Genomic DNA, 14,387 nt, shown 5'->3' with positions numbered 1-14,387 from the left:
ATGACTGAAAGGGTTAGAGAAGTGAAGAGACGTCGCTCAACAGAATCACATTCAAATTTTTTCACGCAGAGATGAAAGCTCCACATAACAGGAAGTTAGCAGAGGACTAACAGGAAGTTAGCTAAGGGCTAGCAGGAAGTTAGCCGGCCCAAGATGCTAGTATGTGATGCTATAATGGCAGACAGGCAGACAGACAGACAGGCAGACAGACAGGTACCAGGGTGTCCTTGCTGGTGTAGTGGACCATCCAGCCCTCCTTCATCACGTTGCTGCTCTTCCTCTTCGTGTGTTTGACGGACTGAACGACTCGCATCAGAGGGATGTTGTTACTGGTGGACGGGCTGCAGGAGGCGGGACAAAGCACAGCGTCACACCTGTGTGAGTGTGTGTGTGTGTGTGTGTGTAGGTGTGTGTGCGTGTGTGTGTGTGTGTGTATGTATAGGTGTGTGTGTGTCTACCTGATGGCCCGGTTGGACTCGTCCAGGTCGGGGTCGTGCATGTCGCAGAGGTCACTGGGCCCCGCCTCCAGCAGGAGACCGCCCTCTGATGTCAGCGCTTCGTCCATGTCGTCCAACAGGCCGCCGCCTCTGTCCACATCATGGTCGTCAAGGCAACCCTCCACCATGACAACGTCTGACTCCGCCCCCGGGCTCAGGAGCTCTATGACACGCAGACACAAAGTTAAGAGTAACAAGGTCAGACTCAGGTCCAGGTCCAGGTCCAGGTCCAGGTCCAGGTCCAGGTCCAGGTCCAGGTTTACGGTGTGTGTGTGTGTGTGTGTGTGTGTGTGTGTGTGTGTGTGTGTGCGCGTGCGTTAAAACTTGCCTCCATTTTTGGAAACTTCTCCCAGGCAGTTGTTTGGCACTTTAGGAGCACATCGTTTATGACAGTTGAATTTACAGTCTGTGGGAGAAACGAGGAGTGAGAGCAGCCGTCAGGTCACAGCAGGAGTCCTGACAACATTTCACACTGTGCTGGTCATTCATTTATACACCAGACTCCATTGAGAAAAACGGTAATTTTACATGAGAGTTGCTGGTCTCTTGCTGTGTCGATCTGTTTATATGTTTGTGTTACTGTATGAATTTGGTGTTTTAAAGGGATAGTTCAGATCCAACCCAATATTAGTGTAACTCACAATAACTCAAACAAACTAACCCATCAAGGCAGCAGCAGACCAGCAGCTCCTGTGTTCTGTGAGCTAAAATCCCTGTTTTAGTGAATGTAGTCTGGTGTGTGTGCAGAGAGCGACATAACTACTGATCTACTGGACCAGTTCCAACACTTTTACTACCTACCAGTCACTCAGACACCAGGATGTGGACAGAGAGGACCTTTAATGACCTTAGCTTGAGAGTTGTTGCACTGTTTCCTGTTCAGCTGCTCACCTTTACACTGCAGGCCCTGTCTGAAGAGGCCTTTCAGCAGCTTCTTGCAGTGCTGGCAGATGGTGGGTCGGGTGTATGAGTGGATCAGGAAGGTGTGAGGCACTTTGACCTTCGACAGTAAGATCTTGTCCAGTTCGATGGGACGGCCGATGTACGACTGGGAGCTGGAGCGCCGCTCTCTACCGGGGAAGTAGTCCAACTGGCTTTTCTGCTGCGAGGAGACGAGGTTGAGGAGACGAACTTTGAACAACCGAGACGCTGGATTTACTGGAGTAGATTCATTTACTGGCATTAACTATGAAACAAGTCAGGAGTCTGACTGTTTCTTGTCTCTTTAGTTTTTAGGTTCATCTAAAGTGAAAGTCAGGACCTGAGACATTCATGGTTATGTTAAAAACAGTATTTATCTATAAGACTGATGGGAAATGCATTAGTAGTGGAATTAAACATCAGTTTTGAAATACAAACGTAACGTTATTATCAGACTCTGAGAACCGGGAGAGCAGGAGAGGAGCGGCCATGTTGGATGATGCTAATAGATTAGCTTCCTGCTGACTGGTTAATTCCAGCTCTGGTTTATGAAGCTAACATTAGAGCTTTGAACCACAGTTCATCATGTCAGAAGGCTCCACAGATCCACACGTTAGAGTAGAAAACAGGATTGTCATTGAAGTGCTGCTGCACAGTGTAACAGCTCCACGTAAACGGCGTGCGAATGCCTGTGGTCGTCTGGTGGGAGGGGCTTAGGACAGAGAGCCGCCTCCCCCAGCTTTACACAGTTAGAATTAAAGGGACGGTACTCACCTCCATGCTGGGACTGACTGGAGACTGGACAGAGAGAGAGAACAAACAGCAGTTAATGATCCAGAGAAAGAAGACAAATGGAAAATCTTACTTTTCTCTCAACCAGTAAAACACTGACGTTGATTTTAGTGTCTTAAAATGTCTAAAGAAAACGTGTTTGGACATCAGCAAACATTATAAAGTCACATCTGATGGTGATATTAGCAGTTCCGTCTTCTTCTTCCTCTTCTAGATTTGAGTTTGGGGGTTTTTTTATCTCATTTTCAAGTCTTTTTTCTTGTGAAAATCAAAGAAAATCTGTTTCACTTGTTTTGTTCCACTTTATTTTCAATGGAAATACGCACGCAGGTAGTTTTTGTTTTTTCTATTCTGAAATGCTTGTGGTCATCAGCTCAGGCTACCATCTCCCAAAAGTATCATAAATAAACTGAACTTCCTCTTGTCCTTATCTGTTGTTGGGATATTTGCGATGTTTTGGAGACAGTAAATAATTTTCACATGTCCTTGCCGATGTATCTGATGCTAATGGAGGAGCTAGCCTCGGCTATCTTCTGCCAACATAGATGTGATTGGGATTGATGTTGGGGTATTCTCCTGTTGTGATCTCTTTTCAGATAGATGTATGCACATGTATTGATTATCTACGTTGGTGGAAAATGTCCGAAGATGTGCCACGATGGAAATAAGCTAGTTTAGCTAGTTAAGCTAGGTGAGGGAAGGTGGTAGTTTGACCAACAAAACAGGTGGATGATGAGCATCCAAACACAGGTACAACGTAAAGTGAAGGTCTAATTTTTCTATTCTATAATCAGAGAGCTAACGAGCTCTGTACAAGGAGAATCCTGTAGGATCTGTTAGCTTGTAGATCATCACCCACCAACAAGAACATCACTAAGAACCCTTTGGAGGGTTTGGTCTTGTTAATTAGCTCGGCGCTAACTAAATCTGCTAGCCAACACACCAGTTACTGCCAAAGTTTGGTAAAGTTGGCCTGAGTCGTGGCTCCCTGGAGATTCCAGGTGTAGCTTCTTTAACAAAGACAAGACTTCCAGGATTGCAGACAAGTTTAGGGTTTATATTAAGAGTCCCAGCTCCAGGCTACTGACCAGTAAAGCGTCGTCAGTGTAGTGGGGCGGCGAGGGCTCGGCGGAGAGGGGGCGGCCCATGTTTACCAGCCCCCCCGTCAGGGAGACGTTGGACGAGCGGCGCCTCCTCACCCCGCTGCAGTTGTTGGGGATCTTAAAGGCACAACGCTTGTGATAGTTCAGACCGCAGCCTGGTGAGAAGGAGACACAAAGATGCAAAGATGATCTCATTGTTCTCACACTAACATGAAGAGCGGAAAACAGATCGGCTCATACCTTCACATTTGAGTCCCTGTCGTACGAGCCCCCACAGCATCTCCCCACAGTGGTCGCAGAAGGTTGGAGCTCGGTACGAGTGAACAAACAGACAGTGTGGACGGATCTGGAAGTCCTCCACGGTGGTTGAAGCTGCAGAGGAGATATTTCACATGGATTTAAAGTCTTAAGATCGTCTGAGCGATTGAGGTGCATTTGTACAATGAAGCTGAGGCACTTTAAGGGGTTGGAGTGGAAGTGCTGAGTGACCTGAACTCCTTTCAGTGCTTAAACATCAACCACAACAAGAGGATATGAAACATTTGCACCAAAGGAGCTCAAGTAAAAAACTGAAGAAAAAAGCCCTCTAAGAAAGTGTTGGAGACGGAGATAGACCTGCAAGATCCTGTTTGTTGAGCCAGAAACAGCCGTTAAAGCGCTCTCTTCAAACACACCAGACTCCATTAAGAAAAACAGTCATTTTACCTTGCAGAACACAGGAGTTACTGGTCTACCGCTGCCTCCATCAGGCAGGTTGTTTGTGTTATTCAAATACTGTGTTGGATCCAAACTAACCCAAAGTCACACAATAACTCAAACAAACTAACCTATTAAGGCAGCAGTGGACCAGCAACTCCCATGATGCTGTGGTAAAATCCCTGTTTTAGTGAATGTAGTCTGGTGTGTGTGCTGTTTGTGGTTAAACCAAAAGGATCTTCCAGGTCTCTCTCTGTAGGGATCCTTTCCATGATGCTGTCACACACTTAGAATAACACTCTGAGCCTGTCAGTGGATCAAACAAGCTCTTTTAGTGGACGTACCTTTTGGATTACATTTAGGACTTATCTTTTAAAAACAAAATCAACATATCTACTATTTTAGGCAACATAACAACAAGCCAGTCATGGACTCTGCAGCACCATGAATTATTCTCAAGTGATTTCTCTTTTCCACATTCTCCAAAATGTTTGTAAAGCGGCTCGGAGATGAGCAGCTGTTGATCTGACTGGGACGGCGGCCATAACAGCCATCTGAGCTCAAAACACCTTCCAGCTGTTTTCACAAAAACCCAGTTGGGCACTCTGGCAGCGCCGAAATCTCCCGCTGACGAACCCACAACACCAAATAGGGAATCAGCTTAAAAAGTAAACCCCAAGAGCATCAGCCAGGTTTAGAAACTCACACTGCTTCACATTCGGGGGAACTGTTCCCTCAGAACGGATGGAAATCGAGTCAGATTTGGGTTTTAATGACTTCGCTCAGAGACAGGTGAGGGGAAAACACCTGGGCCACTCACTCTGTAGTGCTTTAATGAGCTGTGCAGCAGTTTGGGATCAAAACCTGATTCATACATACCTGATTACCTGATTGATTAGCATCTGTTTTTTTTCTGTTCCAGTTGCATCTGGGTGACAGCTGACAGTTTATCATAATTTCAGTTTTGGATGAAACCAAAAAAAATGCAGCGTTGTTGTTCTCCGCTGTCTGTCCTCACAGCTCACCACTTCCTGAAGCTGCTGTTTACATCTTTAGATATTACACTGATATTTTCCCTCTAACCCCTTAAAGGTTAGTTTAAAACAACAAAGACAAACACTTTGAAACGCTGTCACACAAATAAATGAACCATTCAAGGCAGCTACAGATCAGCAACTGTTCTGTGAGGTAAAATCGCTGCTTTTGTAAATGGAGTTTGGTTTGTTTGAAGAGAGCAAAGAGACAGAGCTGTCTGACGAAAACGGCTGTTTGACGACAAGGTAAAGTGGTGAAAATATTCTAAATACAGCGTAAACTTAAACTAATGTTGATGTTTTTCAGGTTGCCCTTTTTTAGGAGGCTAAAATACACAGACTATGGATGAGTACCACATACTACCCCACTAAAAAAAAAGTGAACTATCCCTTTAAAACCCACCTGCCTGGTTTGCATAGTTCTCACAAATAGGACTTAAAGACAAAAAATAACTGTTTTAAATGATATAGTTGAAGTTTTAGCCACATTAATCAAAAGAGGAGGAAATAGTGCATTCACTGGGGACTATTTCCAGCGGCGGATTAATACACATTTGGTGGGATTGAATGCTGATGTGAAATTACTTTAACTAGATCTGTAAGATAATTTTTGTTAAAGCAGAAACAGACGTTATATCGCTTTCCACAAAGACACCAGACTCCATTGACAAAATCAGTAATTTTACCTGACAGTACACTGTTGTTGCTGGTCTACTGCTGCCTTAATTAGTTAGTTTGTTTGTGTTATCGTGTGAAACACTAACATTGCGTTGGATCTGAACTGATCCTTTAGAACATCAAAGTCACTGAATGAGACCAGAGGTAGTACAACAACTCCTGTGTTCTGTTGGGGTAAAATGGCTGTTTTTGTCAATGGAGTCTGGTGGGTTTGAAGGGAGCGATATAACATGCGTTTCTGGCTAAACAAAAAGGATCTTATGGGTGTTTGTGCTGATGAGGAGGAAGATATGTCAGGCTGACACACACACACACACACACACACACACACACACACACACACACACACACACACACACACACAATACCTGTCAGTAAATACATTCAGTGTTGGTTTGAGTCTGAACATGTTAAAATAAGAAAAATCTAGAATATCTTGTTAAACTAGCCGGAGATGCAGAGAGAGGGAAGAGTGGAGGGAGATAAACAGAACAACAGAGACACGGAGTAATGAATGGGTTGTTAGCGGGTATTTTGTAAATGTTTTGGAGGTACGAGAGGCTCTTAGCGGGCGCAGATGGACCGAGTGTTTATACGGTCGGCCAGCAGGCTTGGCAAGGCATGATGGGTAGTTTGGGATATCATTTTTGCTCCCTCTCTCTCCCTACTCTCTCTCTCTCTCTCTGCATGTATTTCTGAATCTCTCTCGCCTTTTTCGCCTCCTTTTAACACGCTCGCTCGCTCGCTCTCGCCCTGTGCTGTGGTCTGCCACTAGAATGCGGCTCTGATTAGACATTCTGCTGCAGGAAATTACCTCCATTTATTCAAATTATTGTTTATGCCTTTTGTTTGGAGGGCCAACACACGTTTGGAAGCCTGAACAAGCTCCCGAACTGTTATTATATGCTTCAGAAAATGATGTGTGTGTGTGTGTGTGTGTGTGTGTGTGTGTGTGGGGGGGGGTTCCTAGGTAGTCCCTGTCTGAATATAAATGCCTGTGTTTATGTGTGTGTTCTCTGTGGAGGAATTAGGAGTGTTAAGGAGCGCCCACAACCAGAAAACAAACACTGCGGGTGGAGGAACAGTAAAGCAGACTGATGGCAGTGGACTAAACTTTAAAAGGGACTAACGGATTTCTAACCCTGTGTCCTCTCTGTTCATATCCTGGTGTCTGAATGACTGGTAGGTAGTAATTATGGAAAGGATCCCTACAGAGAGAGACCTGGAAGATCCTTTTGGTTTAACCCCAAACAGCCGTTACATCGCTCTCTGCACACACACCAGACTACATTCACTAAAACAGGGATTTTAGCTCACAGGACACAGGAGCTGCTGGTCTGCTGCTGCCTTGGTGGGTTAGTTTGTTGGTGTTATTGTGTGACTTTGGTGCTTTGAGAGATTAGTTCAGATCCATCACAATATTTGTGTAATGCACAATAACTCAAACCATCTACTTGACGGAGGCAGCAGCAGACCAGCAGCTCCTGTGTCCTGTGAGCTAAAATCCCTGTTTTAGTGAATGTAGTCTGGTGTGTGTGCTGTTTGTGGTTAAACCAAAAGGATCTTCCAGGTCTCTCTCTGTAGGGATCCTTTCCATGATGCTGTCACACACTTAGAATAACACTCTGAGCCTGTCAGTGGATCAAACAAGCTCTTTTAGTGGACCTACTGTGATCAGGTGCAGTTGTCCCAAAGGATCACGTTGCAGCCATTGCAGCCCGTTTGGTGTCTGCTGGCTGAGGTGATCTACTGGACCAGTTCCAACACTTTTACTACCTACCAGTCACTCACACACCAGGATGTGGACACAGAGGGACCTGGTTTAAAAACAGAGCTCTTCTTTAATTATGAGATATCAGCACTCAGAGGTCTGGAATCCTTTAGAAACATCTTTAGCACTTGGCTGAGTTATAAAACTCTAGAAAACAGCTGAGGGGGCATTTCATTGTTTTTTTTTTTCTTCCTCTGAGTGTTACCATGGAGAAACTGGTCAGCCGGCGTCACTGATTGTTGCCGTGGAAACACAAGTCGCAGGTATCGCCGATTGGTACCATGGAGACGCCACTGGTCGGCCGGCGTCACTAATTGTTACCATGGAAACAAGGCTCCGTCTGTGTGTGCTCTTACGTGTCCTTCATTTTTTTCTGTATCTTTTATTTGCCTTTTATTGAATTTCTGTGTTTGTCTTCATAACAAAGTTTAATGAAAACAGCAAATCACAGAAAAACTCCCGTGGAGTGGTGAAGTCCCATCATGCTCTGGGTTTGCTGTGGCTCGTAAACAACCTCAAAGTGAGCTGATTAGAAAAAACAAGAGGAAGCAGCAGAGTTCATTAACTAGCTCCCTGGTTTAAATCACAGCCAATAAAACCTGTTGGGCTGAGTGTTTTCGGGAATTATCGGGATGTTTTTTTTTTTTTTTTTACAGGTCGTTTGTGACCAATCAGCTCGCTTGGCTGGAGCTGCCTGTTACACCGCACAAAGTCAATTTCCTGTTTGTTTCCTCCACACTTCGAGCTGTTGCTGGAACAGGCAGAGAGCTGTTAACAAAAGTGTTTTCAACTCAGTGTCAGTATCCTGACAGGAGGAGGAGGAGGAGGAGGATGGGGTAAGACGAAGAGTGGGGTAATAGTTTGATAAGAAAGGGGTATTAATTAAAGGATAACTCCAGTATTTGTTCATATCCTGGTGTCTAGATGAAAGTGTGACAGCCGCTGTATCGCTCTCTTCAAACACACCAGACTCCATTCACAAAAACAGTAATTTTCCGTGGGAGTTGCTGGTTCTACTGCTGCCTCATTCTGTTTGTTTTGTATTATTGTGTGACTTTGATGGTTTAATGGGTTAGTTTGGATCCAACACAATTTTTGTGTCTAACTCACAATAACACAAACACACTAACTGATGGAGGCAGCAGCAGAGCAGCAGCTCCTGTGTTCTGTTCTCTAAAATCCCTGTTTTAGTGAATGTAGTCTGGTGTGTGTGCTGTTTGTGGTTAAACCAAAAGGATCTTCCAGGTCTCTCTCTGTAGGGATCCTTTCCATGATGCTGTCAGACAGTTAGACTACTGCTGATACTATTATCAATAATAATAATGATAAGAAGAAGAAGAAGAAGATAACACAACAAGATAAGTTTAGACTGATGGGACAAATTGAAATAAGTTGCACAAAGAGGAAACACACACACACACACACACACACACACACTGGGAAGCAGCAGCTGTGAGGTTGTTATCATTAGCGTTAGCGTTAGCAGGAACACCTGAGTCGTGAGCTGGACGGCAGCCAGACAGACGAGTCTGAGACGGAAGATCTTTATAACATATCTGGATCCTTTCTTTGTTTTCAGGTGTTTATCAGGCTGCCTGGTTTATAAAACCAGTTTATCTGACGGGTTGACCAGTGAGTTGGTACCTGCCAGACACTTTGTTTGGCTTTGTTTATGGGAAAGTTTTACCCAGAATCCTTTAGTGATCTGAATTGATTGGTTTTGATTGGCTTAGAGTTTGTACTACCACAGTGTAGAAATACTCTGTTACCAGTAAAAGTCCTGCATTCAAAGTTGTGCTTAATCCAGTTATACTTTCTTCCAAGCCACCAGACTCCATTTACAAAAACAGTCGTTTTTACCTCACAGAATATGTGATTTACCGGTCTGCCGCTGTCTAGATCAGATAGTTTGTCCGTGTTATTGTGTGACTTTGGTGTTTTAAAGGGTTAGTTTAGATCCACACTAAGCCTTTAAAAAAACAAAGTCACAGCAACTTGACCAGCAACTCCCTTATTCTGAGAGATAGAATTAGTGTTTTTGTCTATGGAGTCTGGTGCATTTGAACAGAGTGATATCAATGCTTCAGTTTCATCAGAAATGGCTGTCTGATGGCAATGTGTGTGTGTGTGTGTGTGTGTGAGGTGACAGCCTTGTGAGACATGTTCACACTCACACACACACACACTCTCATGCATCCAGTGAAACTTGAGGTGAATTGAAGTGTGACCCGCTGAGCGTTTGACACCTTGACAGGATCAAACACTCGACCCCCGACAGCTCCGCCGAAAAACAGAGCAACGCTGACACACACACACACACACACACACACACACACACACTTTTAGTACCCACCAGTCATTTAGACTCACATTGCTTTATGGGAGGTTTAGTTTGATTTCTGACGAGTGGATTAATGTCTATAAGAGATCACCTGCCCTGGTTACTGATCATAATCCCGTCTGAGGTGAGTAAGTGGGTCGACCCCCACCCTCCTCCTCAGTGTGACATTTAATCTGATTTAATCTGATAGATGGAAACACCAACATATTCATCAAGACCCCGTAGAAGCTCATCCTATGTGCTGGTTCAGTGCCAGCTATGGGTCACAGCTTTTTTAGCCCATATTTAGTCAAATTGTCTCCATTTAATTAAGCCGAATTAGCTTTTAGCAGCTCCTGTTTGGAGTGTACCTGTGGCTGCACGGACAGGTGTCACTGGTTTACTGTGATACTGGAGAAAACTTAAAAAGATGATCATTCTCAAGCTAATTCTGGAGCGTCTTTTATCTGTGATCTTTGAAAGGTTATCAGAGCTAATGACATATTTTGGAAATGTAAGTCACACTGGATGATTTGAAACATGTTTCGTGTCCGTGTGTTCACATTTAAATGAGTTTTGACAATGAGAATGAGTCTGAAACTGGATCCAGTGAGGTCTTATTTGTTAGCAGTGTTAGCAGCCCGTGTTACCTGACAGCACGGCCTCCACCAGGTCTCCCTCCTGTATCTGAGAGGCGGAGCGCAGCAGCTGCAGCACGTTCTCCGATGTCTGGTCATGACGAAACAGCAGGATCTTCTCATACATCCCATAGAAGACGCACTCTGGGATCTGTTGGGGACGGAGACATGAACTATAATATATTCAGACTGAATCACGTCTACCAACAAACCACAAAAACACAAGATCTTTACCAAACACACTTTCAGACCAAGTAAATGAAACCTGGGTCCTATCTGTCCATCCTGATCCTTTTGGTTTAACCACAAACAGCTGTTATATCGCTCTCGGCAAACACACCAGACTCCATTCACAAAAACAGTAATTTTGCCTCACAGACCATGGGGGTTACTAGTCTACAGCTGTGCTGCTGCTATATTTGTGTGTTACACAAATATTGTGTTGGATCAGGACTCTTACAAACACCAAAGTCACACAATAACATAAACAAACTAACTAATTGAGGCAACGGTAGACCAGAAATTCCTGTGTTCTAAAATTACCACTTTTCTCAATGTAGTCTGGTGTGTGTGCAGAGAGCGATATAACGGCTGTTTGTGGTTAAACCAAAAGGATCTTCCAGGTCTCTCTCTGTAGGGATCCTTTCCATGATGCTGTCACACACTTAGAATAACACTCTGAGCCTCCACCAGACTCCCTTGACAAAAACACTAATTTTACCTCACAGAACACAGGTGTTGCTGGTCGACTGCTGGATTAATTAATTAGTATCTTTGTCATATTGTCTGACTTTGGTGTTTTTTTAAAGAGTTCATTCAGATTCAACTCACTATTTGTGTAACACACGATGACACAAACAAACTAACTGATCAAGGCAACAGCAGACCAGCAGCTCCTGTGTTCTGTGAGCTAAAATTCCTGTTTTTCTGAATGGAGTCTGGTGTGTGTGCAGAGAGCGATATAACGGCTGTTTGTGGTTAAACCAAAAGGATCTTCCAGGTCTCTCTCTGTAGGGATCCTTTCCATGATGCTGTCACACACTTAGAATAACACTCTGAGCCTGTCAGTGGATCAAACAAGCACTTTTAGTGGACCTACTGTGATCTACTGGACCAATTCCAACCCTTTTTGTACCCACCAGTCATTTACACACCGAAATATAAACAAATTTGATGCAGGTTTAAAAATAGTGGAATTCTTCTTTAAGAAGCTGTTCACATGGAAATGTGACTGTTATGTTAATATAGACTTTTAAAAAATGTGGACGTATCCTTTAAGTGTGGTCCTGCCGGTGAAACAAATTTAAATGTGAGAGAGAGAAAGAAAAAAGGAACGAGGAGCTTTGATCTTCATCAGCAGACGAATAAATCATTCAAATTATCATCAGGAGCTGATGGACAGAATAATCTAACAGAATAAATTAATACAAAAACACTAATGCAGTAAATTTACAGAGTGTTATACCACTTCAGACGACAATAATCCAATCAAATTAATCAAATAATGATAAACAGCCACCTGATAGTCTCATTACATTATCTGGCAATTAATCATGTTCACTGGGTTTAAAACCTTTTTTACATTTTGTGAAGATGAATCATCGTCTCGCAGATATTTGAGAGGGGACGTCTCGTCTGCTGGGCGGAGGAGTGTAAATTCACACACATTCTGGTCAAACTGGGACAAGTTTGGACCCGTAGATCACACAGATGTGTTCAGTTTAATCTAAAATACTTTATTTTTAGCTCAAGGGGCAGTTCGAGGCAGCAGGCGTCCAAACATGAGTACACATAATCAGACAAATATGTCAGACTGACAAACATGAGATTAGAAAGAAAGAAATAGAACCAATAATTAAGGATCTGTATAGAGATTTACCTGGAAGATCCTTTTAACCACAAACAGTTATATCGCTCTCTGCACACACACCAGACTCCATTGACAAAAACAGTAATTTTACCTCACAGAACACAGGAGCATGTGTGGTCAACAGACGTACCTCTGCTATCTTTGTCTCACACAAATATAGTGTTGGATCAGAGCTAACATTTTAAAACACCAAAGGGTCACAATAACTGAGACAAACTAAGCAAGTGAGGCAGCAATAGAACAGCAACTCCTGTGTTCTGTTGGGGTAAAATCCCTGTTTTAGTGAATGTAGTCTGGTGTGTGTGCTGTTTGTGGTTAAACCAAAAGGATCTTCCAGGTCTCTCTCTGTAGGGATCCTTTCCATGATGCTGTCACACACTTAGAATAACACTCTGAGCAACGCATAAATAGACATGTACCAAGAAAAGAAGGAGGAGGACTGGGCAAATAATAATAAATACAATAAATCAATATATTTGAAAAAGTTAAATAAATAGAAACATTTTGAAAATAGAGATACAATAAAACCTAAAATAAAAATTCATTCATTCATTTAAAGAAAGTGTCTACTCCAGATTTCACTTTACAGACTTTTTCACAACGACGTCTGTGCTTTCGCTAAATCTCAATCAGTCATTGAACGCAGCACCGAGGAAGAGGAGGATCAAACTGTAAGACGAAGGTTCAGTCGAGTTCTGATGCTTTTTTATCCGTAAAAAATAGTAAAAAATTGAAAATAATTACGAGGAACCGCAAGATGACGGATTTATACAAGAGGAGAGTCACTTTAAAACACACACACACACACACACACACACACACACACACACACACACACACACACACACACACACACACACACACACACACAGTGGAGTGACTCCACAGGAAGTTAAAGGTGCAGTTCGCTGTTATGTTGTGGATCGATGAGGCGTCGCTGAAATGAGCAACACATCGACCAACTGCAGGACACTGCTGGGACGGCAATCGAACACACACACACACACACACACACACACACACACACACACAGACACACACACAGACACACACACACAGACACACACACACAGACACACACACACAGACACACACACACAGGAAGAATATCCTGAAAAAATGCCTCGATACAACCAACTGGTGATAAATTGCTCAAATATTACAACATCTATTATTGTTGCTGATCTTCATCATCATCATCACCAGAGTCTGGACTCCATCAGGGGGAAGGTTCACTTCCTGGGTCTCTACTCCCTTAATTACACGGATCAATTCTGATTGGTCAATAATGGCGTTCTAAAGTCTGTTATTTCTGTACAACAGTTGCTATGGATAACAGACCGTTGCTGGTTGCTATGTATAACAGATTGTTGCTATGGAGGATAACAGACCGTTGCTTTGGAGGATAACAGACCGTTGCTTTGGAGGATAACAGACTGTTGCTTTGGAGGATAACAGACCGTTGCTATGTATAACAGACTGTTGCTTTGGAGGATAACAGACTGTTGCTATGGGGGATAACAGACCGTTGCTTTGGAGGATAACAGACCGTTGCTTTGGAGGATAACAGACTGTTGCTTTGGAGGATAACAGACCGTTGCTATGGAGGATAACAGACCGTTGCTTTGAAGGATAACAGACCGTTGCTATGTATAACAGACTGTTGCTTTGGAGGATAACAGACTGTTGCTATGGGGGATAACAGACCGTTGCTATGTATAACAGACTGTTGCTTTGGAGGATAACAGACTGTTGCTATGGGGGATAACAGACCGTTGCTATGTATAACAGACTGTTGCTTTGGAGGATAACAGACTGTTGCTACGGAGGATAACAGACCATTGCTATGTATAACAGACTGTTGCTTTGGAGGATAACAGACTGTTGCTATGTATAACAGACTGTTGCTATGGATAACAGACTGTTGCTACGGAGGATAACAGACTGTTGCTATGTATAACAGACTGTTGCTTTGGAGGATAACAGACTGTTGCTACGGAGGATAACAGACCGTTGCTATGTATAACAGACTGTTGCTACGGAGGATAACAGACCGTTGCTATGTAT

The 14,387-nt window shown here is 43.4% G+C and overlaps 1 protein-coding gene across 1 annotated transcript in view; it reads right to left on the bottom strand.

The window, feature by feature from the left end:
• Positions 1-14,387, bottom strand: part of prkd1 (protein kinase D1) — a 44,894-nt gene that overhangs the window by 20,326 nt on the left and 10,181 nt on the right. Inside the window, exons 2-9 of the mRNA XM_070842967.1 lie at positions 10,463-10,601; positions 3,554-3,685; positions 3,299-3,468; positions 2,193-2,216; positions 1,389-1,599; positions 826-903; positions 459-660; positions 218-341 (exon numbers count right to left, since the gene is read on the bottom strand). Coding sequence (XP_070699068.1) covers positions 218-341; positions 459-660; positions 826-903; positions 1,389-1,599; positions 2,193-2,216; positions 3,299-3,468; positions 3,554-3,685; positions 10,463-10,601 — 1,080 coding nt within the window. The remainder of the gene's footprint in view (positions 1-217; positions 342-458; positions 661-825; positions 904-1,388; positions 1,600-2,192; positions 2,217-3,298; positions 3,469-3,553; positions 3,686-10,462; positions 10,602-14,387) is intronic.

This window comes from Pempheris klunzingeri, chromosome 13 (assembly GCF_042242105.1).
Source record: "Pempheris klunzingeri isolate RE-2024b chromosome 13, fPemKlu1.hap1, whole genome shotgun sequence".
In the NCBI taxonomy this organism is placed as follows: Eukaryota; Metazoa; Chordata; class Actinopteri; order Acropomatiformes; family Pempheridae; genus Pempheris; species Pempheris klunzingeri.
The sequence above is the reverse complement of the archived record's forward strand: the minus strand, read 5'-3'. Positions and strand labels throughout refer to the sequence as shown.